This window comes from Scedosporium apiospermum (assembly GCF_000732125.1).
Source record: "Scedosporium apiospermum strain IHEM 14462 chromosome Unknown SEQ_SAPIO_0088, whole genome shotgun sequence".
Lineage (NCBI taxonomy): Eukaryota > Fungi > Ascomycota > Sordariomycetes > Microascales > Microascaceae > Scedosporium > Scedosporium apiospermum.
In genome coordinates, this window is record NW_015971789.1 from 31,812 (window position 1) to 56,925 (window position 25,114).

The window sequence follows — 25,114 nt, forward strand, 5'->3', positions numbered from 1 at the left end:
TCGGAAACCTTCGGAGCGGAAACGGTCAAGCCCGAATTTCAATAACGTTGAAGAGGCCCCCCTGTTTAGGGGCGGCAGTAACAATTAGCGCCACTAGCTAAATTGGACGACCCTGCGGAGCTATTCCGGAATGGTAAGAGAGAGAGAGAGACGAGAGAGAGACAGTGAGAGACTGACGAAGCATGCGAGAACTGAAGCCTCAACAGAGAGAGTCACACATTGGTCTTGTTGTCGTGTCCTAAGACATTGATCGATAGCCATAAAGCCTCTTCAGGCATTAATCGTAAACTATTACACGACCGCTAGATGCAGAAGCTCTCACCGCCGTAATGCTGCTACTTCATATCATCCATGCTACATACATACTACTTCGTAGAAAAAGAAGAACAACATCATGAACCTCCCCAATCATCATTCGTCTTACTCCTGATCCCGTACAGTAACCAGACAAGGCCTCCGAGCATGCCATATCCTCCTCTCTCTCTTCCCCAACACCGCATCGAGCATCGTCTGCGTGTCGGACCGTGCTCTCGCGCCGGATTTCTCCTTCTCGTCTGCTTCCTCCTCATCAGCGTCCCGCCATAAGACAGTCTCCTCTACTGAGGCCGTTATCTCGAACTGTCCTCGGCACAATACGGTCACCCCGAGGATGACGTCGGTGCTACTCTTGGCGTCCAAGAGAGGGAGGACCTGTTGTAACGTCCCGTTCCAGGCGAACTTTCTTGAGTAGTCTAGCGCGACGTTGCTAGGCCTGTTGCAGAGGGCCGGCATCAGCCGGAGGAGAGGGTATATTGGCCGGATCGTCCTGTTGGCGATGCGGACCCTCACCTGCGCAAAGTCATCCACAAACATAGCCTTGTGATGAGACGCCGGCTCGGATTCCTCCTCGTCATCTGGATTTTCGACAAAGATATCGATTCCAACATCCTCGACCTTAAGAGCATCGACCATTCTGCTGGCCAATCGGAGAGCGCGTAGCTCAACGGTTCCCGAGCGCTGTGGTCCGGAAAGTGTCTTCCATGTAGCCCTTAGAGAATCGAGGAGCTTCTCTCGATACCAGAATGCTTCTCGTACCCCACGCTCGAAGTCGGGAGTTGTCTTGCTAGTGCTGACGACAAACTGGCGATTGCGCTTGGGATTCAGAGCCGGGATCGAGGCGTGAGGGTCCTCAACGAAGATGCGTCTTATAGGGAAGACAACTCGGGATGTGTTGCCTGGCAAAATATATTCTTCCACGGAAACGTTATCCTCGCCTTCGATACGGAGGAGCATCGTGCTTGGCCAGGCGTTGATTAGATCCAACGACAACAGGCAATACCTGTCCGCTGAGAATGTAGGCTGGTCGTCCTCACCACCAGATTTCCTAACGCGGTTCCATAGAGATTCGGGCACCTCTCCAAGGATCGGGAGGATATCGTACCGGGAAACTTCAACGCTGGCGTTGACAGTGACGGTTAACTGCACACTCACCCGCCGGGTGTGGAACTGATCGACAATATCCTCCGGCGCCATGCCGAGGTGTGCATAGTCGATCTGGATGGTGCCACTCGTAAGTCCAGGCTTGCCTAGGACCTCAAACTCAAACGTTGCCTCGCCGCCAGGCGCGATGTACCTCTTGTCCTGCGCTTTCTTTCGCAACCTTAGGGATTGCTTCTTCATCAAGATAAGTTCGTATTCATACAGCTCAGCCGGAGTTGAGTCGCGGTTATTGAGGGCCGTCTGTAGCGGACCTTGGGTCGAATCCTCAAACGAGAAGAGCATAAAATCCACTGGCGTAGTTTTGCTAGTGTTCTTGAGCGTGACCGAGAACACCTGCCGCTCTCCTTCAAGTATCATCACACAAGACTGTGGGAGCGTGGTAGATTTCACAGCCACCAAAGGCTGCTCGGGTATTACTTTGAGAGGGAGTTCAGTAGGTATGAGAGACGGTGGCGCCGGTCCTTCAAGCGCTAGGTTCTTGTTGAGAGCCGCCAGACCAGTAGCTTTGTACTTGAGCACCCTCTCGGGAACCCAGGGCTGCGAGAAGATTGGGAAATGTTTCTCGCGGCAGCCGCGTATGCGGACCAGGGCCCCTGTTATTTTCAAGCTTCCCGATGACTTTGGAATACCAGGGACCTTGAGTACTTGTGTTCGGTAGGGCCCGATAATCGTACTTTCTGTAGCGGGCTCGAAGTCGGCCCCCTCGGCCACAATTTTAATGCTTTCGATGTCGAGGTCGATATCGTAGGGGTTTTGGAGCGTAACCCTAAAGGTAGCCGTCTCACCCACAACAAGAGTCTGATCTACCGCCGCCTTGTCGGGTTGTTTTAAGAACGGGTTGTAAATAAAAGGATCGACGTCTTGCGATGTGCGAGAGGTTGACACTCCGGGCAGTACATTCTTAGAATGAGCAACGGGCACTTTACTCCCCGGCAGGGGGTCGAGGATGATCCCCCGGACCAGAAGCTCATCCCAGTACTCGGCCGCAAGATGGTCAAGCCCTAATCTCTTCGACAAGGAATACGTCTTGGCGATATTTGTGACAAGCCTTACTTGCTCCTCCTTCGGGATCGTAGGTGCCGCATCCTCCCGTCTCGGCCCAGGGGCCACACCAGAGCCGGCGGTACGCATGAGGTCACTGGAGAACTTCAAGACACCGTTAAAATCGGGAAGTGCCTCTGAAAAGTTGATGCATGCGCGAAGCACGCTCAACTTGACGCTCGGAAACCCAAAGAACCTCGCGGCAGTTTGCTTCCGTATTCGGGAGACAGTCTCAGCACTAGAGGTAACATCCTCTTCCTTCGCAATGGAGCCGTTGCTCGGGTCATAGTCGACAATCCCATACGTCTTGCATAAAATTGCGAGAAATGACTCGATACCTTGTTCGATATCCCCTTCCTGAAGCTCAAGAGCCACCGATCCAGCTGGTTTCCTGTGTCCGTCCGCAGCTGCGAGCGCCACTAGACCGGCGGCCGGGTGTATTCCCACCTCGGCAGCGCCGCGGGTCCTTGCTTCGACCAGGCCACTAATCAAGACCGAAATCAACTCCTGGATTACCATGCCTTTTTTGCGGTGGTAACCTAGAGGACCTAGCACCGATGCTATCCCGCTTAATATTGTAACGCGGTCGACGACTGTAAGAAGTTCGGATGCTGAAGAGGGGAAAGCGCGGAATGCCATGCTAGCAATAAACTGGCGATTTGGTTTTACGGTGAGACGAGGAGAGGTAGTTAGAATTTTCGCGGGCGGGTCACCATGAACGATTGCCCGTATAGAATCCTCACTGAGGGTTCCATCCGCAAGATGGAGGAACGATAAGAGTTTGCAGAATCTTAGCGCAGCTTCTGAGAGAGGTAGAGGGGGTAAGTTTTCGGAGGAGATTCTCGAGTATGATCCCAGGATGCGGTCTAGAAGATCGGGCAGGATGACTTGAAGATTCCGAAAGCGCACCGGCTGTCTAGGGTCTAGATTGTCCACCTCCTTTAAGCCCCCGTCGCTTGGTTGCTTCTCTTGGGGCGGCAGGCAAACAATGGGGACTTGGAAGTCGATGCCCGCCCAGCCTAATAGGAGAAGGCAGATGACGATCAGCTCCAAAGCCTTCCCGTGCCAAATATGGTCGTTTACAGAGCGAGCCATCGTAGCACCCTCAACAAGGTCTTTCAGTGCATCAGGCCATCTGCCTGCTTGGAGATACATGGATCCGACAACTATGACACTCCGGGCTTTGCCTCTCAGCCTCCACCTCTCGTTCGCTCCACCAGACCCGAAACCTTGTACGGATACTCTGTCTTGACTCGACGGTCGGAAGCCTTCCGCAGTACCAGGGCGGGAGTGCCTCTGCTCTGGGCTTGACCTGCCACTGCCTTGATTGGAGACAAGCTCATCAAAGGTGGTGGGCGGGTTCGATAACGCACTCTTCCCCGGCGTCGACGACCGAGATGACGGGGTGGCGGAATGGAGGATAGAGGGTGAGGATTTAAAAGGTACCGGAGGCATCGACATACGCACATGGCTCCGATCGACTCTCTCGGCGAGCCCAGCTGACGAATTAGACCGCGTTCCAGAGACGAACTGGGAATTCCGCCTGCCATGACCGCCGAAATCCTCAGAACCGCCCCAAGACGACGACCCGTTGGCCCTCGAACCAGACATTTGCCCAGGAGAATCAATGAAATTTGTTCCCTCTATCGACTTGGCAAGTGTCGTCATCTCAGCTAGCAGCAACGACGAAATGTCGCACATAACACCCTTTATGGTTGTTCGCTTGCATTTCTCGGGGGTCGGGATCGTCGCAATGCCCTCGAAGGGCATGGGGATTTCAAGGCCCTCGGGAGGCTCATAATCAAAGATGAGCACCTGGTGTACCAAGGCTTTGGAGAAGTTATCGCGGAGATCCTCGAGCTCCTGGTAGAGGGATCGAATATTCTGCTCTATCAGGGTAGGAGCTCTCCCATTTATAGAGTTTCGTTTCCCGATTACCTCTCGGTCCAACTCTTTCCCATCAGCAATAGCTATTATAACCAAAGGTTCGCGATAGAGCTCAAACGGCGAGAGGGCCAGGTGGGAAGGCGGTGGCATGTGGGTGATGAGGTCGTAGAATATGGCACCGGACCGAAACGCAAGAGGTGAGAACATGCCTACTACTGTCAAAAACTGAATTCTTCATTCGCGAGGGGACATTCCGATGCTTTGGAGGGACATGAATGGGGGTCTGTTGCGTACTGCGATTCGGGCGGCCATCAGGGGTGATGTCCCGAAGGTGGACGACATGTTCCTCCTGGAGTCGCTCGATGAAGCCGGAGAATCGAGGGCCTCGGATCTGGCCTAAGGGAAGTAGAAGTGCCCTAACCCGCGCGGGGCCTATAGGCGACAAGGGATCTAAGCTCATTGTGAAGTAAAATGTGTATATTCGAACATCGTCGAGGTAGTTCCGTTAGGAAGGAAAGCGAGCTACCAGCCGGTGCGGTCTAGGGGGTTAGGTCGTGACTGGGAGACCGTGAAAAATCTCCTAATTCACGGGTCGTTTCCGGTCGGATTCGGCTATAGGAGAAAGGAGTCAGGCCGGTAGGTTATTGGAGGGCGATATTGTGCGCGATTCTGAGATTTTCAGATTCGTTGATGGACAATCCTGGATTCGAGTTCAACAAAGGCATCTCGACATTAGAGACAGTTCGTTGTATGGCTTAGTCAGCGTATTCGCCGCCATCATTTCTTTGAACCTCGATTCCTCGACATTCCCAAAGGTCACTCAATCCCCGGCTCGTCTTTTTTTGCTAAAAATGTAACTTGGTTTGCTTTTAGACTTAAATGAACCATCGAAGCCATGTACTACCATTACATTGAATCCTCTTCACAGTACGCGCTCAGGTACACGATCCGAACCAGACACCTTAACACCCAGGCAGACTCATGTCTTGCCACTTCCATTCAGCTAGGTGTCATTGATGCACGACCAGCAGTCGCTGGGGAATCCTTGCTCTTCTCCTCTTTAACTTCCGTACCATCTTGGGGTATATCCACAGCCATGCTAGCCTCGACAAAATCCTCCAGCTCCTCCGTCACCGTCTTAAGCTTGTCCTTGACGGCAATGGCCCCTTCAAAGCCTACAATATGTCTCGCGGGCGGGTTTTCATGTCCTCCAATCGCCGTAAGGGCATGCACAGTCTCCATGACGAGTTTATCGTAGGCCGAAGGCGGCAACTTGGGATACCGCGTGATGATTGACGTATCAGAAGACTCGAGTGACGTTTCGGGGTTCATATTCAGCACGTTGATGAGCATATCCCGCACGCTCGGGGCCATGTTGACCTCGTTCTCGGGAGGTGGGAGCGAAGGTGAGAAGATGATCTTGTTGGTCAGCGATTGGATCTCCTTGTTGGGCTGGACGATGGTGACTTTGATGTTGAAGGGCGCGATCTCGTAGGCGAGGGAGTCGCAGTATCCCTCGAGCGCCCAGGTGGCGGCCGTGTAGATGGACATGCCTGGCGTGCCGATGTGGCCGCCTATGCTTGTGAGGACGATGATGTGACCTGTGTGCTGCTCTCTAAGGATCGGTAAAGTTGCCTTGATGAAGTTGATCTGGGAAAAGAAGATGGACTCGAACTGGTCCCGGATGAGGTTCTGTGTGACTGGGGTGGTTGAAAGCTCCTCCACCGTCCCAATCACGGCTGCATCGATACACCTTTGCGTTAGTTCATATTCATATTCATCAACAAAATTTCAGTTTTTTAAGACACCTCGTCTTAAGATCTTCTTCTCCCACCCTCTGCATTTCACAGCCTGTCCGTGCCTCAAGAGATTCTCAATCCATCAACTCACCTTCAGACTTGCAACACAGCAAAATATCGATTCTCCCAAAAGCTTGAATCGCCTCAGCTATGGCAGCCGTACACTGACCCATGACCTTCCCATCGCATCTCACCCCCCTCAACCGATCCTTCCATCCCTCGCGGTCTTTCCTATTACTCTTGCACTCGTTGACGAGCTCTCGAAACTCGGCGCTGCGCTGCTCATCCTCGACTTCGTGAGGCGGTAAGCAGGCGACGACGTAATCTCCGTGAGTTAGGAGAAGACGGATGAGGCGGATCTGGAGTGGCGAAAGGGCTGAAGTTAAGAGCCATGTCCTCGGGGAGTTGTGAGTGGCTTTCAAGCGACGTTAGCCATGCATGACATATAAGGAGTTGAGAAACCGTATGAAAGGGGCTATTCTTTTTTTCTTTTTTTTTTTTTTTTTTCCTTTTTTTGAGTTGCGAAGAGTAAGATGCTTGGCCGAGTCACTTACGAAAGGATGGGGGCGGGATGGCTTGGGTTTGTCTGGGCGGCGCAGACTCGGACGCTTTTCGATCCGACATGGCGGCCGAAGGGTCCGAGAGTGAAGGACTTTATAGCGGCGAATACAACGGGTCACTTGAAGGGTCTACCAAACATGGGCAGCAGGTATTCAGGATAAAATATATCGATCTTTCGCGAGTGTTTCTCGGTGAATGAGATAGATTGTGGAGGATTTTCCGGATCCAAGCGGGGTTGAAAAAAAGTACGAAGTAGCTTAAACTGAACTTAATGATTCTCACTTTCAGCTCGGGCTTAAATTTGACTTGTCTGAAGGTTGAACTCGAGTCCTTGTTTCAGGTCAGTACAAGTACTTCGTCGATTCGCCGAAAATAAAATAATAAAAAAGCAGCATTCAAGGTGGACTCATCAATGTCGATCTTGGTGACATTGAATTGGCATTAATACCACCAACAGAGGTGGGAATTAGCTCCAGCTCTCACTCTCATCCTTCCAACCCATAGACTCTCAGTCCCTCCATTTTCACAGGGAACAACTAATATATGCTTGGCCCATTACTAGCAACTCCGCCATCGTTCCAAAGTCATTATTATTAACACTTTTAGAGAATAAAACAGACAAGCTGCGAATACTCACTTCGCCTTCATTATATACGCCTTATTCTGGATATCACAATGATGGCCGTTGCAACTTATAGCCCTCTTCCCCGACCATCCAGGTCTCGCCTCATCCCCTCACAGTCTCAGCTACCCGATAAAATGAACTAAACGGAAATTTCTTCGATTGCAAGCATCCTTCGCCCTTTTCCGCAAGTGAAAGAAACAGAGGGAGAAGCAGGAGAAGGGGCAAATGCCAGGGCAATGACAACCAACCAACTACCCGAGCTTGGCAGCCGGAGCTTCGTGAGTGCTTCCATTGCCGTCCCGCTCGAGCTCGACCCTCTTCTCGTGGTCCTGTGGGGCTCCAAAGAGCTCGTCCATCTTTTCAAGACTGAGACCCTTGGTCTCGGGAATGAAGAACCAGACAAAGACACCCATGAGGGCGCAGAAGCATCCGAAGAGGAAGAACATGCCCTATATGATTAGAGATCTCATTAACAAACTAATTTACCATAAAATGTATGACTGTGAATTCAGAAGATCGACTTACATATCCTGCAGTCCCCATAGTTCGCTTCATCTCCAAGACAGTTCGGGCAATGATGAAGTTGAAGAGCCACTGTACGGCAGCACCAAGGGCGACATTGAGGGCTCGAAGGCGGGCAGTTGGGATCTCACTGTTTTCCATCCCTATTATTAGCCTTGGAGGATTCCTGATAAACGCGTCTTGAGGGAGGGAGAGTCCGCATACCTAACTAGGATCCAGCAGACGGGTCCCCAACCGAATTGGAAGAAGGTGGCCCAGAGGTAGATACATGCGATGGCGAAGATACCGAATCCGCTAATCTACAACCAGAAATAGAAAGTCAGCCCCTGTAAAAACCTGGCTGGGATAGGACGAAGTCAGGGAGAATTGGCGGCAAGCGATGATACGTACAGGCTTGCCCTCGACGGGAGGTTCAACTCGGCCATAGATACCGACGAGGAACATGACAATAGCCTGGGCGGCGCTAGTCCACAAAAGACTGCGTCTACGCCCGAGAGAGTCGGCAAAAAATGTAAGGAAGATCAAGCAGCCGACGACTTTGACAATACCGTAGACCCCAGTCGCGAGGAGGGAGACCAGGTCACCGCTCAAACCGAGAGACTTGAAGATTTGCGGAGCGTAGTAGTTCTGGCGCAGGGATGAGCATTTTTGATAAGGGTATTATAGGTTACTATCAGTGAGGTGTGAAACTTACAACAGCGTTGACGCCGGTCATCTGCTGGCAGACCATAAGCATGGCGGAGATGAGAGCTCGCTTTCGGTTGGAGGGGATGAGCCACATCTCCTTGAGGAGTACTTTGGTCGTGGCATCGCCGACAAGGAGTCTCTCCTGTTCGAGCTGTTCGGCCATATCCTGCAATTCTCGCTGTACGTAGTCGTGGTCACTAGGGAGACTGAAAGAGAGTATCGTGTTAGACTCTAGAGTGACATGGCCCACGCCGGGGGAGGGGTGGATGTCATGATTGACTTACTGCCGAAGCCGGCTAAGAATGGAAGAACTCCTCTCCCAGTCGTCTTGCTTCGCACACCAACGGGGACTGCGAAGGTACTGTTAGATTACCCTCCGACCAAAGTGATTTCGCAGCGAAATCCTGCTTTTCGAATGATTGTTGACTTGCCTCTCGGGGACGAGGAACATTCCGATAGAAAGAAGACTAGTAAAATGAAGGTCAGCTTTATGCGGTGCCCAGGATTTACATGTTATCCTTGGCGAGGACTTACAGAGCGGGGAGAGACTGCAAGATCAGGGGAACGACAAAGATGGAAATTCCCTTGAAATGAGCCTTCGACCCGTAGTTGATCCTACCGTGGTAATGATGAGCTTTAGACGGCTATCTCTTCTCGTGGAGATTCTGTGACCAATACTTTCTTACCAGAACGAGATCATAACACCGCTGACAATGAAGAGTTGGTAAAGGGCTACGCATCCAGTCAGCTGCCACCCAATCGCTAGTTCTGTTGTGATAGTGTTCAGGAGTTCGTTTCTTACAAGTCAAGCCACCTCGAATGGCACGGGGGGCACATTCGGAGACGTAAAGGGGAGTCAACATCGAGGCGGCGCCCACACCGAGACCAGCGATAAATCGACCGACGAACATAAGAGGGAGATTTCCGCTAGCGGCGGAGGCAGTCTGCATAACTACGCCCACGCAGGCGATCATGCCAGTAACAATGAGGGACCATCGACGACCGTATCGATCCGCGAGCCAGGGGGTGATGAAACATGCGAAGAAACAGCCTCCCTGAAGAGTAGAGACAACTAGCGCCATTGAGGTCAGATATGGGGTGTGGATTGGGATTTTTAAGTTTAGGAACTTACTGTCCTGGTCGTGCTTGTCCTTTATTGCCTGCTCTGCCTCGGCATATCCGTATTGTCTAGTTACGACGTCTTAGTTTCCACTTATACAGGCTGGCGGGAAGTGCGAATCCGAACTTCGTCACTCACACTTGGGTCTCCTTCATGGCCAATACACCACCGATGGCACCAATGCTACAAACATAATGTTAGCCAATTTAGATTAACTCTGTAGGTGGAGCTTCTATAAAGAATGGAAAAAGAGAGAGAAAAATGAGAGGAGAGAAGAAGAAGAAGAAGAAGAAGAGAAGAAACAAAGGGACCTCCGATTACTTACTCCCAGCCGAAAAGCATACCTCCGAAACTAGAAAATACACAAGCGTGTTAGCTATTGGAGGGGCAGATTCGGTCTCTATGAAGCCGTCCAGATCATGCATACCAAGCTGCGTTCAAGAACCAGATTAGTCGTTGTACTGAAGATTTGCAGAGGCGTTCTCAGGGCGATCATTGATTCACTTACAAGCGCAAACCAACGCGAAGACCCTCCAGTTGTAGATTTCTACAGGGCTAGAGGCCGAGAGTTAATTTCTTGTCCTCACGACTCAAATTGGAGCTCGGGATAGACTAGACCTACTCTTCGCGCATGGCATCGTTTCTAACGATGGCGCGCAAGACCTTTGCTGCGGCGCCCATTTCAGCGGTATTGAGAGCGGCCGATCGGTATCAAGGTGTCGGATTCGAAATCGGTTGAAGTCGTAGAAGAACAAGGTTGCGATGGGCCTAAACACTCTTCTCGAAGCAGCACGTCCTGTTCTTTTTCTTTTTCTTTTCCGAAAATCGAAACAAGCCGTCTCCTGTTCCTTCGAGAATCCGAGGAATTGGGGGATGAGCAGTGAGGAGAGTGGGAATAAAAGAGGAGAGTTAAGTGTAGCCGGAACCCAGAGAACCGGGTGCTGCAGGATATAATATTGCGAGCATACCGCAATCTGGGTCGTAACCGGAGCTTCTCATGGTCGTTAAAGCGAAGGAATATCAATGTACTTCGTACTCTCACCCTACCCTACTCCAACCCGCCCGACAGCACGGGCAGTGAATTAACTCCGGAGGGCAGACGAGAGGGAGATGAAGGAGGGTTGAACACGGGAGTCTGTTCGGTCCATGGTCACTCTCGAGTAGAGTTCCGCAGTCTCTACAGCTGTAGGGTACCTTGGCCGAGGGATATGGACGGGAAGATTGAAAGCGAGAACTGTATGATGACGATGATGATAAAACAATACATCCGCAAGCAAAATCATGTCTTGGTTGCATCTAACCACTTCGTTTGTGCCGCTTGGTGCATGCGTATCCAGAGTGCTACTCTACGAGTCAATCCACTCAGACGGGCGATGGGTTCATCCTGGGTTCTGGCCGAGTACATTTGAATCTGGTCGCCGGCGTTCTCGCACCGAGAACCCAATGTACAAAGTATTAAGGCCCAGCTGGTCAGAACCATATATTCCAAGCGAGAACGTCACAGTCGCACCCAGTAAATGGCGGGAACCAAGCGGAGCTTGTGCTGATCTTCTCCGCATGGTCCCGGATTAGTTGGGGTCATCAGAGCGGGAGGATCGTCTTTTCTTGCCTTTGTAAAGGGTAGAATGGAGACGTCTCAGCGGAATTGGAGGGAAAGTACAAAGTAATATCGCCGCGATGTGCCAGAATATCAGCCAGAATAATCGTCACTTCCAAGTTTGTGACTCGCGTTCGGCTGTCCACCGGGGATAAAGCGGCGACACAACCCTCCGAGTTCGTCGATCCATTTGAGAACCATCTTTGACTGGTCTGGCCCACATGGCGAGTTTCGAGTTGTTTTTTTAAACGTTGACATTGCCTACCAGGAAGCAGCAGGATTCGAATGACACCATTGGACTCTCCATCGTTTGTTGCTACGGATGAGCTTCCGTCCCCACTTACAATGAGACCAACCTCTGCCGGAGGTGAGCGAGGCCCGAAGCCCAGTCGGGAAAGGAAAAAAAATCTGATAAGAGGATGGGAGGTTCCATGAAGTACATAAAATAGCTAGGGCTTATACGCGTCAGGCAGGTATACCTTCGTCAACCTTACCGAGGACAAATCGCGGGAGACTTGAGATGCGATACTCCAGTCTTCCAAAGTCGCCTGCCCTTCTCCCATAAGCCATTCGAGCATGGCGGATAATTTGATCCCACCAATGAAGGCTATGCGGCGACCGCAGGTTTTGATATGTGGTCCAGCGCTGGCGCTAAAACCGGGCAGGCAGTGATGCGCGGTCGAGATCTCAAGACATCATGGGCGGTGTTATTGGAGCTCAGAGAATCGGAATAACAGCACGGGCGGTTGGAGCTTGGAAGATCAATGGGTAAGATGGGGGGTGCGCGGCACCCTTCGCGCATCATTCCTGTCTGTGGGCGGCCATTGTGATGGGCAGATGAGGGGAGATCCTTGTGTGCTTTTAATATTAGCCGTTTGGTTTGCCTTCACATCCAATATTAGCCAAAATGCGGGGAATGGAAGGGTGCATACGGAGTAGCGACGCGGACATCGAGTGCACGTTCTTATTTACATTCAAACGTAGATTCCGGCCGTCAATTTGGCCGAGTTGTATCCAACGTGGGTTTCCAGAAGCGGTTTCTGGAGGGTTGACGAACGCCGCCGGGCAGGGTATATTATCCTCAAGCCTAAGCTGGCGGCATGTTAAAAATCCCAGCATTGAGAATAGCTTAATGCACTAGGTAAATAGACTTCCCTCTTGGCAAGATTCTGGCACTCTATCCGGGGAATGTTGGATCTTGCAAGCATCGTTCATTCAAGCACACCCTTCATTGAGCCGACACTCTGAGAAGACACCAAACTGATCTTCAGAAAAAAAAAAAAAAAAAAGAAAAAAAAAAAAAAGTAAGTGTTAGGCTGGAAGCATCAAATCCGAGCTGCCGTGCTGTTGGGGGCGCGGCAGCTAGAGGCGTAAGTTGAAAGAGGATTCTTCTCCCGAGTTCAAGCCGCACACGTGGGACTATCTACCGATGCGACGGCGGGGTGCGGAGAGGTTGTGGTGGAGGGTTCCTGGATGCAGTTAGCCACTCGCTGCGCTACTCCGCAATCTGGACTCCCGTAAGAACCAACTAAAGTAAGCAAAGCGGGGGACCCAAGACTCTGGGGAGCCGTTGTTAGCGGGAAACTTGGTCAACCCTACAGTACACCAGTGATGTGGGCCTGGTCAACAGACAGAGAATGGGGGACCTGAGGAAAGCTAGCCTTCCCTAACCCTAGCTAGAAGATCAGTTCGTCGCGAAGTAGTGCTGGTAGAGATCAATGCCAAATCCCTCAAAGTTTATGAATGATGTCAATTTACTATCAGTTAGGTGTCTTCGTTGAAGCACCCAATTCTTGTAACACTAATACACTCTCCCAAGCTACGAGGAGGCTATCTCGGCCTTGAGCCAGTCCGGAATCGCTGGCGGGGAGTTCCAACCGTCCAGGTATGTATTCTTTGGTACACCTTCTCCGGAAGGCTTGGCATAAATTGCCGATATGTACCAGACCGACTCACCCTTCTTGACGGTGTGTTGAAGGGTGGGGATGGTGGTCCGGTTCTCGACCAGGTTGGAGTTGGGATCCGCATTGACAAGGTTCGCAGATCTCTCCAAACCGTCCTCCAGCGCCTTGATTCCAACAGCTCCCTTCGACACAGCGAACGCCCCGTCCTTTCCAGTCGCCCAACCGGCAGGGGTATTGAGGTCGTAGTTGCCAATAATCTTCGGCGATGTTCCCTCGCAGGTTTCGGCGTCGTAGAGATCTAGGTACCTGCCATCCTTGGTATTCTCATTGCAGATGGCGAACGAGCCGTCTGCCGTCATAACCTCCCTACCTGCCTCGATGTGGTGGATTCTTAGATGCCAGTTGGGAGTCGCCTCCTCGGGCGGGACAAGAATTGTCTTGATCTTAACATCCGGGAAGGGCTTCCAGACGGACACGAGCACAGGTTTCCCATCGCGCTCCTCGAGACCGGAGTACTCGGTTAGTCGACGCGTCTTCCAGTACTCACCACCGTCGTCTGACAGGCCGAGCTGCGATGCAAGAGCATACTGTTCCAAGGTGAAGAGGCCCGGTGGGACTGAATATGCATAGGCACTGCTGTAGGCAAAGCAGCCGTACTTGGCATGCGTTCCCTTCATGGGATAGCTGCAGGCCTGGCCAGAGGAAAGAAGCATACAATGACCGCCAAGGTTGCTGAAAAGATGTAGTTACAAGATTAGAAACCGCTTTTTCTTACATTTGATGTTTTCCCTTGGTTGACGTTGTTGGTTTAAAGGGAGTAGATACCTTGTAATGTGTTTGGGGTGCTTGAGAGCCTTGACTCGAGGAATCTTTGTCCACTGCGACTCCTCCTTAGATGTCCAGAACGCGTGTTCAGGAGGAACAGCTAAGCAGATGAAAGAAAGGCAAGCCCAATACTGGCGGGTTAAACACGGATTAGTTTGCATGTCGTGGAACAACGAAAAGAAACCAGAAGGTTATAATTCCACTTACCGGACTGCCAGGGCTGTTGTAATTCTCGGCCATCTGATAGAATTGTGAGACGCAATATCTGAACGGTTCGGATTGGAGGATACACTTACATACATATTCGGGTACGAGTAACCGATGGTCAAGGTTCCGCTAGGACTCCAAATCGCATGCTGCGTTTGCCACCAGCGAAGGTGTCGAAGGACGATGCCTTTAACCATGCCCCATGTAAGCGGGGCTGGCAGCTCTACGTCGGCGTAGGCTAATGCACCCCAGAAGGAAACCATGGCAAAACGATAGCCAACGCTTCGTCCAAACGGAATAGAGCGGCCTTCCTCATCGTAGTAATGGGCAAGATCGAGGACGACTTGCTGAGCACGATGCTTGAACTCGGCGGCTCTCTCGGGATCCTCGTCGCCGGCAAGTTTAGCGTAGAGGAGCTGAAGGAAGTGAATGGCGAAGCTAGAAGAGTAATAATCCATCTCTAAAAGACCAGTTAGCCATCCTGTATCCTATTATCGCAGTGGGATATTTCATGTAGCGGCCTACGATGAATGCCTTCTGGTCCATCATTCGACCAACCATCACCCCGGTAGAATGTGTTTAGATGCTCGATATCGGAATCCAGACGATCCTGTGAGAACTTTCCACCATTCTTCTTGAGGCCCAAGTTGGCAAATACGCGGAACCACAGCCAATTGGTGTTTGGCATGCTAGATTCCGGTTAGCATATTTGTATCCGCGCAGAGGGCCCCTATTTAAGGAAGGAAAAGTTGGCACGAACTTCTTTTCGTTGATGGAATTGCCTAGCCATGTTTCGACGTTCTCTTTCTCCTTTTCGGTCATGCTGTTCCAGAATACGGGAGCAACGGCGAGGGCGAATCCTTTGGAAGCGGAATTATTAGGCACCTTTCACTGTGTATTTTCGCATGTAGACAAATCAAGAAACGGACTTACCAAGGGGACACATCTCCACCATTCGCTGGTCATTATCGCGAGGATATCCCCAGTATTCCGGGTTCTCGGGGTCCGTTCCTGACTTGATGCCCTCAACCCACCAGTTCGTACCATGATACTCTCCACCACCGGCAAGAAGACAAGCCAATCCCCAGAGCGGTCTGCATATTCCCTCTACATCAGACGCGGTCAAATCGAATCGAACCGCAGTGCCACCGGGACACCTAACCCTAGCCTTGTTGGGCGAAAAGAAAGGCTCCAGGGGGTCAAGAAGGGTTCGAAGGAGCTCCTGCACAGATGCCCGGTCGCTTAGCTTGACCTTGGAAAATGGATGGACTCCATTGAAGCCGAGGACTAGACCGGTAGTAGTCATAATTTGAAGTATCGATAGAATACGAGTGTACTAAACTTGGTTCTTGATTATAGTTTTGACTATTGCAGAAAATGAGTCGGAAGCACCAGATGGGGCAGATACAGATGAGCTTCATGGAACGAAAGCCGAGACGCGTGAAGAGGGGAACCGGAGGATATTAACTTGGAGATCTGGGCCGTCTGTCTGTTGTCGGACACTACCGTCCCAGCAATGCTCGTTGCAAGTTTCGCAACGCTATGGACCCCGAGCCGTCACAGAAGACATGCTGCGTGCTGCTATCCGAGTGCATTATTGCCTGGACGGGATCTGCCTCGCATTCAATGTAGTATACCCCCCAAAGCAGCTTCAATTCAATGTGAATGAGGGGTTGTATTGAGGTCATGGTCATAGTGGGGAATCAAGGAGTATGGCCCGATCAGACACGGCTAAATCTGAGGGTGATAGAGGAGAGAGTCCTTGCGCAGCAGCACATGTGAGAAGAATTGAGAGTTGGACGGAAAGTTGGCCCATCGACAACAGGAGATATGAGAGAGGGCATCTTGATTAACCAAGCGGAATTATGACCACACTACCTTTGTAGAAGTCCAATTGTGAAATATTTCGGTGGGGGTTCAGATCGGGTAACATTTGGACAATTGGAAGAATGTTACTTCGGCGTGGAATCTGACACATTGAAAATGATTCCTTCCAAGTGACGAGTTCGACGATGATGTTGATCTTGTTCTTGGGAAGGTGGGAGTGAGCCGACCCTGGCTTTTTGGGCGGTCTCTGCAGCTGGTAACAGTTGATTGATCTCAAGCTCTTTCACCCCCACCAAAGCTGTCCCCTGAAACCATGGGCGGAATCTAATTACGAAGTACCACTGTGCTTCATTCCAGGTGCTGACCTCGAGCTACGTGTCTCTTCTTTTTTGTTGAGTCGGAGCTTCAGATTCAACCATTGAATGGTGTTACCTTCTCATTTCTGCAATTTGTGATCATTTAAATGCTGCCAGAGCTCATTTGAGCACTGGTCTGCATAAACTCTACCTCTATGATGGCCAATCTCTCACCATTCTTCACTCTTCTTATCGCGATCTGCTGCAGCCTCCTCGGTTTGCCAGCTCTAGCAGCTGCAGATGATGGCGAATCTGTCCTCCACAGCGAGGTGAGCCGGGCTCACAATCAGAGTCTCTTCTGGGGACCTTATAAGCCCAATCTCTATTTTGGTGTCAGACCTCGGGTGCCGCAGGGTCTCTGGACCGGCCTCATGTGGGGCAAGGTTAATGATTTCGACACCCTCCGGAGCTGTACGACATTCCTTCTCTCTAGCCTTGAAATTTGCTATTCTGTCATATACCCGATGATGCTAATGTTCGGCCGAATATAGCTTTCCGATATACCTGCGAGCAACACGAGGGCCTAGCAGGCTATGGATGGGACGAGTACGACGTCCGGCGCGGCGGCATCGAGACAATCCACGACGTTGCCAACCAGGTTGATATCACTGTGTCTTTTGTGAAGGTTCCTGGAGGTGCCCACGGTGGCAGTTGGGCTGCCAGGATCAAGGGCGTACCTCGACCCGACGCCCCGGCAGACCTACAAACGATGCTCACCTACTACATTGCACAAGAAGGCGGCGGCGAACTCGAAATCAAGACCGACGGAACAGATTCTGGCTTCGAAGGAGATATTACCTTTGCCGGAAGGTCAGGAACTCTTGGTGACTACAAACTCGTCGTCTCGAAAGGGATTGGCAACCATCCCACTAGCGACCACGACCTCGCGGCACGTCGACAGCCTGGCAAGACTACGATTCGGTCAGTTCAGATGCCCGACGAAGTTCTGTGGCAGGCAAAGGGTGTCGTCTTCAACCAGCTGTCTGAGGGCATCACCAACGTCGCCAACACGTACACCACCGAAGATGGCCCTCCGGCCTTCCTTGTTTACCAGCTGGAGAACAACCCCGGCAAAGGCAATTTGCACATTGTGCAGAAAATCTTCGAGGGGCCTTTTGAGTTTGACGTACTCTTCTCGTCGAGCTCAGCTGGAAAGGAGCTTACCGAGGCTGACGTCACCGCTCAGATCAAGAGCAACAGCGACGCCTTTAGCGACAAGTTCTCCAAGATCTTCGAGCTTCAGGCCCCCTTCAAGGATGACAAGTACAAATCGTTCGCCAAGAACATGTTTTCCAACCTCGTGGGCGGTATCGGTTATTTTAACGGCCATCAACTCGTCGACCGCTCATATGCGCCCGAGTACGAGGAGTACAACGAGGGGTTCTGGGAGGAAACCGCAGAAGCCAGGGCGAGGCGGCAGGAGAAACTCGAGGGCCCATATGAGTTGTTTACTAGTGTTCCATCGCGGCCATTCTTCCCTCGAGGTTTCCTTTGGGACGAAGGCTTCCACTTGATCCCAATTCTCGAATGGGATAACGATCTGGCTCTGGAAATTGTGAAGAGTTGGTTCAACACAATGGATGACGATGGCTGGATTGCGCGTGAGCAGATCTTGGGTGCTGAGCCCCGTAGTAAAGTCCCGGAAGCCTTCCAGGTCCAATACCCCCATTACGCAAACCCTCCGACCCTCTTCCTTATCATTGAGAACTTCATGAACAACCTGCGGAAGATGAACGGCACCCTTCCGGAACGTAGAGAAACTTTGGCGTTCCCCGAAAGCCCTCTCGAGAGTGCCCACTTGGACTTCCCCGAATTGGGAGAGGCGTATCTACGCTCCATTTACCCACTCCTGCGCCTTCACTACGATTGGTTCCGCAAGACGCAGCGTGGAGACATAAAGTCCTACGACAGAGAGGCATTTTCGACCAAAGAGGCCTACCGATGGCGAGGCCGCAGCGAAGCGCACTGTTTAACCAGTGGACTGGATGATTATCCTCGTCCGCAGCCCCCCCACCCTGCTGAGCTTCATGTCGATTTGATGTCTTGGGTTGGCTTCATGACCAAATCCCTCTTGAACATTGCCGACGCCCTGGGCATGACTGAAGAGGTCGAAGAGTACAAGAAAATAAAGAATGCCATTGAGCGTAATCTTAACGACCTCCATTGGTCTGAGGAGGAAGGGTGTTTCTGCGACGCCACAGTTGACGATTTCGAAGAGCACACCCTCGTGTGCCACAAGGGCTATATTTCCCTCTTCCCCTTCCTCGTCGGACTCATGAAGCCGGATGATCCCAAGCTTGGGAAGATTCTGGATCTTATCGGCGATGAGAAGCATCTGTTCAGCAAGCATGGACTTCGAAGCTTGAGCGCCCAGGATGAGCTCTACGGAACGGCCGAGAACTATTGGAGGAGCCCTGTCTGGATTAACATAAACTACCTGGCAATCGTCCAGCTGCACGTAAGTAACGATGAATACCCCATTCGACATACGTCACGATGACGGCTAACAGTTTCTACAGGATGTCGCTGTGCAGGAGGGTCCCTTCAAGGCCAAGGCCACAGACCTGTATAGAAGGCTACGGAAGAACGTAGTCGACACAATATACAAATCCTGGGTCGACACAGGCTTCGCCTGGGAGCAGTATAACCCCGAAACTGGGCAGGGTCAGCGCACCCAACACTTCACGGGTTGGACAAGCTTGGTCGTCCAGATTATGGCCATGGACGATGTTCCCGCGGTAGGCCACGTCAGAGACGAGCTGTGACGTCTTTGATACGCTCCAGCCGGGCGGGAGAGATGAGAAGAGCTCTCCTTTCTCTCCGTGTATTTGTACATAACTCAGCTTTAGATAATGATTGATGGACATACCAAGAAATGGAATGGATTGAAACTTGGATCCTACTACGACGTCGTTTACGCATGGCCATCCTTCCCGGACGAAGCCACATTTGTAAGCTGGGGTCCGAGATATGGAAACCAACAGCTACATCGTGGTATTTATAGGCTCATTCGGATGCATTCAAGTCCGGGTGGGGTGCTACAACTAACGAGTCATGTTACACATACAACATTCTCTCGCACGTGAACCCTTAGGCAGGACGCTCGGAAGAGAAACCCTCTCCCCCTGGGCGAAGGAAGGAGTGCATTGCAGCATGGGTTGATGCATGAGGAAAGCGGCCGTTCTAGTGACCCACATCTCTCGGTCCCGTCGTGTTGGTAGAGGTATGTGTGGGGATTTATTGGTGGCGCGTAATTTTTCGAGGTTGCAAACGCTTCTCAGAGGACCTTTTGCTTTTGGGGGCCGGATCCTGTGGCATCATGAAAAAAAGTTGACACTACAGAAAGGGAAACGATTGGCGATTCATTGACTGACATCGCCCCCTGCTAGGATGGGTACGAGATTGGAGCTGGTTGGTGAACAACTTGTACCCAGAAGATGGTGGGATTGGGACGAAGTTCCTGAGGGATTGGCACAATCATTGATAGGAAACAGCGGTCTGAAGGACCGCGTGAGTGGAAGAAACTTGGATGCTTAGGAACTTTGGGTCGGCTCAATGTCGGCCAGCCTTCGGAGCTGGTTCACGACAACAAGGCGTAGCAAGGGGCTTTTGTGAGAGGCTGGATGGGAAACAGAGGGTTGCGGGAAGTTGATAGGGCAGAGACGCACGAAAACGAGAGACGGATGGGGTTGTATTGGGAGGGGGTCTTCGTTACTTCGTAGTTTGTCTTCATAGGGCTGATTCCTTGGCAACATCTCCTATGCAGCAAAGATGACCAGTTGTCGTTCCATTGCATTATAAAACCCGAATTTGGAATCGCTGTGAGGCCACGTTGAATGTCGAGGTTGGTATAACACGCTTTTTGGCCCCCAGATTCAGCAAGCCACTCTGGACGAGAATATGACGGAATTCCTTCTGCCGGGATATCCGCCAGTCGTTAGGAGAATCATGAAGAACCGGCAAGAAGATTGCTCTGCATCCTGATGGGGGCGAGGAGCAGAGAGCGGTGGAGTGTCGCGTCTGTCAGGTTGACATTCCAAATGTGGTTCCGGCCCCCAATTCTGAGGCTGTGCCGCCAAGTGCTCAGAAACCTCGTAAACTAGTAAAGCTGTGGTGGTGGTTCAGTCAATGAATCTAGGAGTGATAGATTGATACCACCCGAATGGTGATGGTGTAAGTGTTGGAAGAGGAAAGCGCCATGCATTGTTTATTGACTGGGCTGAAATACATTGGGAAATTGTAGCTGTTCATGCCTCAAACGGTGAAATTGTGATGCGGAAGACATATCTGGCCGATGGAACGAAGAGGCTTCCGTTTCCCGGTCAAATATCCAGTAATTTCTGCCAAACCTTTTGTTTCTTCCTCGTTCCATTCTCAACCGGTCTAGTGAACCCTACTTTGACCATGCTTGGTTGGGTTGAGCCGTTTGACCTGCAGGTGTCCTGTCGGTCGACATGTTAGTTCACTCCCCGCCCTATTCCCGAACGCATGTGGCTGACCAAGAGCCCATCTTCACAAGTGTTGCTATTCGCCAGAACAGTGCTCGGGACCGCGTGATCCGTGTCGGCGGTTCCTTGCTCAGCCTGGCTTAGACTGCGTCACAGCGGACGATATCAGCCTTCAAGAATGGCGGGAGGGTTGGCATGAGAGAAGTTCCTTCCAGAAACAGTCGACCACATTTCTCAACGAAATCGACACCAGCCCCAGAGCAGCGTCATCATAATTTCTGGTTGTGGCAGGCGGCTGGTGAGAGACGGGCCTTCTTATCCATTCCATCCACGAGTAGAAGCAATAATTTGCGGTGGTTATTTGTTCAGAAGCTGCTCTATGATGTCATTCTATCCTCAGCCATGCGACAGTCGCAGAACAGACTTCAATGTTATATTCACCCAGGCTCTCAGAATTCCAGCTCTCCGAGGGCTGGAAACGTGAGGCATTACTGGAATGGCGATGGTTGGCCGTAAAATCCTAAAAAATCTATTCTAGCCTCTGAGAAACGAGATTTACTTTGTATACTCAACTTGAAGTTGGCTGATAGAGGAAAGGAGATGGCCTTCAGCAGTTTAATTGCTTCTTCGTGTTAGTGTATCAACTCTGTGCGCTTCTTCCGACGCTCTGGCTTGACCCTCCCCACACACCCTCGCTTTGCTCCGTGCGTCCCGCCTCAGCCCACCTCAGCCCTACGGGGCAGGTCTCGCAGGATCAATCAAATTGGGCCCTCTCAGATGGAGACTGTTGGAGTGTCAATCTGCTAGTGCTGAGCTGATGCGGCCGGAAAGCTATCAAATTGATCAATCAATTTTTACCAATTTCAACTCAAATAATATTCCCATTCGTCCATCGGCCGAACGCGACGCCATTCCTGCATGTTGTCCTTCGTACCAGGGCTTAATCCAACTAGAGTTCTCGGGACCTCACGTCGCCCAGGATACGCAGCACTGGTACCGCCCCTGTCGCTAAACTTCATTCCATGACTCTATTCGCACCCGTCAATATCTTCTAGAATGTCACATCCCAAAGCAGGAATGCCTCTTACTACACACCACAGGCCACACCCACCTTGCCTGCCTGCCTGCCTAATGCCTGGTCCCGAGTGCCCACCAAGTCCCTCCTTGGAGGATTCGATCCTCATGATGAGCCACGAGGAAGGGCCGAAAAAAACATCTATATAAACCTCGAGAGTTTCCTCCCTTCTCGAGAGTTCAAGACACCTCATCATCACTCCCAACAACAAGAGCACTTCTGATCCCACTCTCAAAGCAACTTAAACCTTCCAATCCATCACCAACCTCCAAAGCTCTCCTGTCTCCCTTATATCCTCACCTCTAATAACACTCCATATCCACCACAAAACAACACTTACAATGGCTGCCATCATTTCTGCCACAACCCCCGTCGTCTATGGACGATCCGGATACAACAAGGACGACAAAGATGACAAGCCTACGAACAAGGGCCGTAGCGGCTACAATAGGACCGGAGAGGAGGACGAAGACGCCGACCCCAATGCTGGTCGCAGCGGATACAACTAAACCGGCTACCCAAATGAGCTCCATCTCGACCCCACGACTAGAACAAATATAGAACGCACTGCTTTTCTTTTGCTCGACAAGCCCCTTCCCTTGTCAAGTTTCCCTGCCCTGACAACTCACGGAGTTCGGGCACACACCTACACAAAACACCGTCTTCAGAGTCTCGTGTTCTAAGGCAATGGAGTTTCTTTTTCCAGGCTCTTCGTCTCCTCGCTCCCCACTCTTCCGATTCATCTCGACTTTTCATTCTTTTCACCCAGTCTTGAAGTGGGGGAAAAGGACCATTGCCATTGTACCATCCTCTCTAGAACGAGGCTGGATCCGGTTTTAGACTTTTAATTGCTTGAAGGAGATGGGAAGATTGTTTCAACGGGTGGCTTATGCACTATTACCATTAGAGGATAGGGGAATCTAGTTTCTATAATACATCTCTACCTTGAGCCTTATTTACCTACGCAGAACCTATAGTCTCTTGTTAGTCCATGTACACCGTAAACCACGTGTAGACGAGAAAAAGAACTCACTTTTCAAAGATGACACCCAACACATCCTCCACGTCGGGCACCTCGCCTCGCCCAGTAATCTTTGCCAGAGCATTGCCCGCGTACCTCAAGTGTTCAGCTGCCAAGACGATATCAGCTTCGCACTCATCGCTGGGCTGGGCCTCGACCATAAAATTCTCCAAATGGCCTCGACACTCGTCCAGTAGCTGCCGATGTCGCTCGGTTACTCCAAGAAGGTCCTGCATATCGGCAGGCATGGATGTCATATTCTTAAACAGATCCAGGAGGTGGTCTGTCAGCATATGCACGCCGCCAGGATCTTTGATTCCTAGAGACCCTGAAGAACCCTCAGATGCTTCCTTGCAGGAGATAGGTATGGGCGCAGAAGCGTCTCCCAAGCCAGGCATGGTCTTGATAGACCTATGGAAGTCAGCCAGTAGCGAATTAATACTCGCTTCGTTAGCAATATCCGTCTTGTTTACGGCGATTATGGTAGGCTTTTCGTTTTCTCCAACAAGGCGTAAGATCTCTTCGTCGAACAGGATTTGGAATTTTCCATTTGGGTCTGAAGTGACCGCCCCGAGGACGATCACCACGTCTGATGATAGGGCTGTTGCTCTCGCGCGACGTATTCCCTCCCTTTCAACGTGTCCGATGTCCGCGGCTTCACCAGGCAGACTCGAGCCCTCCCCGCGAAATCCAGCTGTATCGGCAAAGGAGCATAGGTAACCCCTCATATCGAGGCTGACCTCAACAATGTCACGAGTCGTGCCGGCCTCGGGTGATACGATTGATGCCTCCTTGCCGACAATGTGGTTCATGAGTGAGCTTTTCCCGACATTGGGCGGGCCCAGAAGCGCGATTCGGATTCCGCTCCGTAGAAGCTGGCTCTTTTGACTCCCCAGGTCGTGAAGACGAATGCTGCCGAGGATTTCCGTAGCTAGCCTCGTCACGTTACCCAGAAGCTCAGAAGGAGACTCGTCAAAATGCTGATCCTCAGAAAAGTCGATAAGGGCTTCAATTTCACCGCGCGCGAGGAGAAGCTGCTCTCGCCAAGACTCATATCTCTGGCTGAGCACGCGAGAGTTGCCTCGCTCCGCTGCTCGGCGTTGTTGCTCAGTCTCGGCCGAGAGTGTGTCTCCAAGAGCATCGATTTGAGTGAGATCGAGACGATCGTTGAGGAAGGCACGTTTTGTGAACTCCCCGGGCTCCGCATACCGGATACGTCCGGTATCAGTCTGGGAAAAGGGGATAGCTGACAAGATTGACTTGACAGTTGCACGCCCGCCATGGACATGTAACTCTAGTAGGTCTTCTCCAGTCGCCGTGCGCGGACCTGGAAAGTAAAGTACCAATGCACTTGAGTCGAGAACATTGGCAGGCTGTTCGGTAGGATGAACCAATGTTCGAACCGCCGCACGCCGTGGCTCCGGTAATGCCTTTTTGGGACATAGAGCGCTATAAATATCCCTGGATGCTGGACCTGATATTCGGATGACGGATATCGCCGCCCTACCTGGGGCAGAGGAGAGAGCATAGATGGTATCCTCACCCACAGAGAATGGCGAGCTTATGGCTAAAGTATAAGTTGACCTCCAATAGCAACCATGTAGAGGCGACCCCTTCCTGGTTTGAGAAGCACTCCAGGGCCTACCTTGGGCTCGCCGGCATTGGTGATATAGAAGCTGAGGCCCTGCTCCAACGTTCCTCTGGTGAGGAAAGACACCAACAAGCCTCCCCCATCTCCTACCCACTAACAGTGGTCTCATTCCGCCGTTCACTCCATACAGCCCGGGCAGGTGGAGTCCTCAAATTGAGAATTTACTCGAAGGGGAAGAGATGCTCGTTTGGGTGGCGTTTATGAACAGTTTTAAAGATCAATGAGTTTTTGTTACAAGAAGTGTTCTCCAAGCCAAGTTCAATGCTCGCTCTCATCTCAAGCTGATCTCCCTTGGAGAGTTCAATGAAATGTTCTGCTGCACCTAAATTTTACAGTTTGGGCCGTAACCAGTCCTGGACCTCGCAGTAATCCAATCATTTCTGCTACTGTAATTGGCTGCTGGAGCCCTAGAGCCAAGGACCAAGTCCATTGATGGAGGACGAAGTATGGTTATCCGGCTGATCATCGGGTATTGATAAGCC

At 51.4% G+C, this 25,114-nt stretch overlaps 6 protein-coding genes across 6 annotated transcripts; 1 reads left to right on the plus strand and 5 right to left on the minus strand.

Moving 5' to 3' along the window:
* Positions 1–420: 420 nt before the first annotated feature.
* Positions 421–4,867, minus strand: SAPIO_CDS3038 (uncharacterized protein; the record flags this gene model as incomplete). Its single annotated transcript, XM_016785916.1, has 2 exons — positions 421–4,619; positions 4,702–4,867. The coding sequence occupies 2 exons, from the start codon at positions 4,865–4,867 to the stop codon at positions 421–423; spliced, it is 4,365 nt and encodes a 1,454-aa protein (XP_016643922.1).
* Positions 4,868–5,406: 539 nt separating this feature from the next.
* SAPIO_CDS3039 (uncharacterized protein) lies at positions 5,407–6,830 on the minus strand (the record flags this gene model as incomplete). The annotated part of the gene is made up of 3 exons (XM_016785917.1): positions 5,407–6,146; positions 6,298–6,621; positions 6,761–6,830. The coding sequence occupies 3 exons, from the start codon at positions 6,828–6,830 to the stop codon at positions 5,407–5,409; spliced, it is 1,134 nt and encodes a 377-aa protein (XP_016643923.1).
* An 813-nt stretch (positions 6,831–7,643) lies between these two features.
* On the minus strand, positions 7,644–10,402 carry SAPIO_CDS3040 (uncharacterized protein; the record flags this gene model as incomplete). The annotated part of the gene is made up of 15 exons (XM_016785918.1): positions 7,644–7,841; positions 7,918–8,044; positions 8,119–8,213; positions 8,305–8,541; positions 8,609–8,807; positions 8,886–8,951; positions 9,136–9,216; positions 9,288–9,333; positions 9,404–9,673; positions 9,734–9,789; positions 9,860–9,904; positions 10,047–10,073; positions 10,149–10,182; positions 10,230–10,276; positions 10,344–10,402. The coding sequence occupies 15 exons, from the start codon at positions 10,400–10,402 to the stop codon at positions 7,644–7,646; spliced, it is 1,587 nt and encodes a 528-aa protein (XP_016643924.1).
* Positions 10,403–13,137: 2,735 nt separating this feature from the next.
* Positions 13,138–15,560, minus strand: SAPIO_CDS3041 (Uncharacterized protein; the record flags this gene model as incomplete). The annotated part of the gene is made up of 7 exons (XM_016785919.1): positions 13,138–13,954; positions 14,048–14,178; positions 14,255–14,287; positions 14,344–14,714; positions 14,780–14,943; positions 15,015–15,114; positions 15,188–15,560. The coding sequence occupies 7 exons, from the start codon at positions 15,558–15,560 to the stop codon at positions 13,138–13,140; spliced, it is 1,989 nt and encodes a 662-aa protein (XP_016643925.1).
* Positions 15,561–16,595: 1,035 nt separating this feature from the next.
* SAPIO_CDS3042 (putative mannosyl-oligosaccharide glucosidase) lies at positions 16,596–19,202 on the plus strand (the record flags this gene model as incomplete). The annotated part of the gene is made up of 3 exons (XM_016785920.1): positions 16,596–16,848; positions 16,929–18,895; positions 18,957–19,202. The coding sequence occupies 3 exons, from the start codon at positions 16,596–16,598 to the stop codon at positions 19,200–19,202; spliced, it is 2,466 nt and encodes an 821-aa protein (XP_016643926.1).
* A 3,787-nt stretch (positions 19,203–22,989) lies between these two features.
* On the minus strand, positions 22,990–24,347 carry SAPIO_CDS3043 (uncharacterized protein; the record flags this gene model as incomplete). Its single annotated transcript, XM_016785921.1, has 2 exons — positions 22,990–24,210; positions 24,309–24,347. 2 exons carry the CDS (start codon positions 24,345–24,347, stop codon positions 22,990–22,992), a joined length of 1,260 nt encoding a protein of 419 aa, XP_016643927.1.
* Between the last annotated feature and the right edge of the window lie 767 nt (positions 24,348–25,114).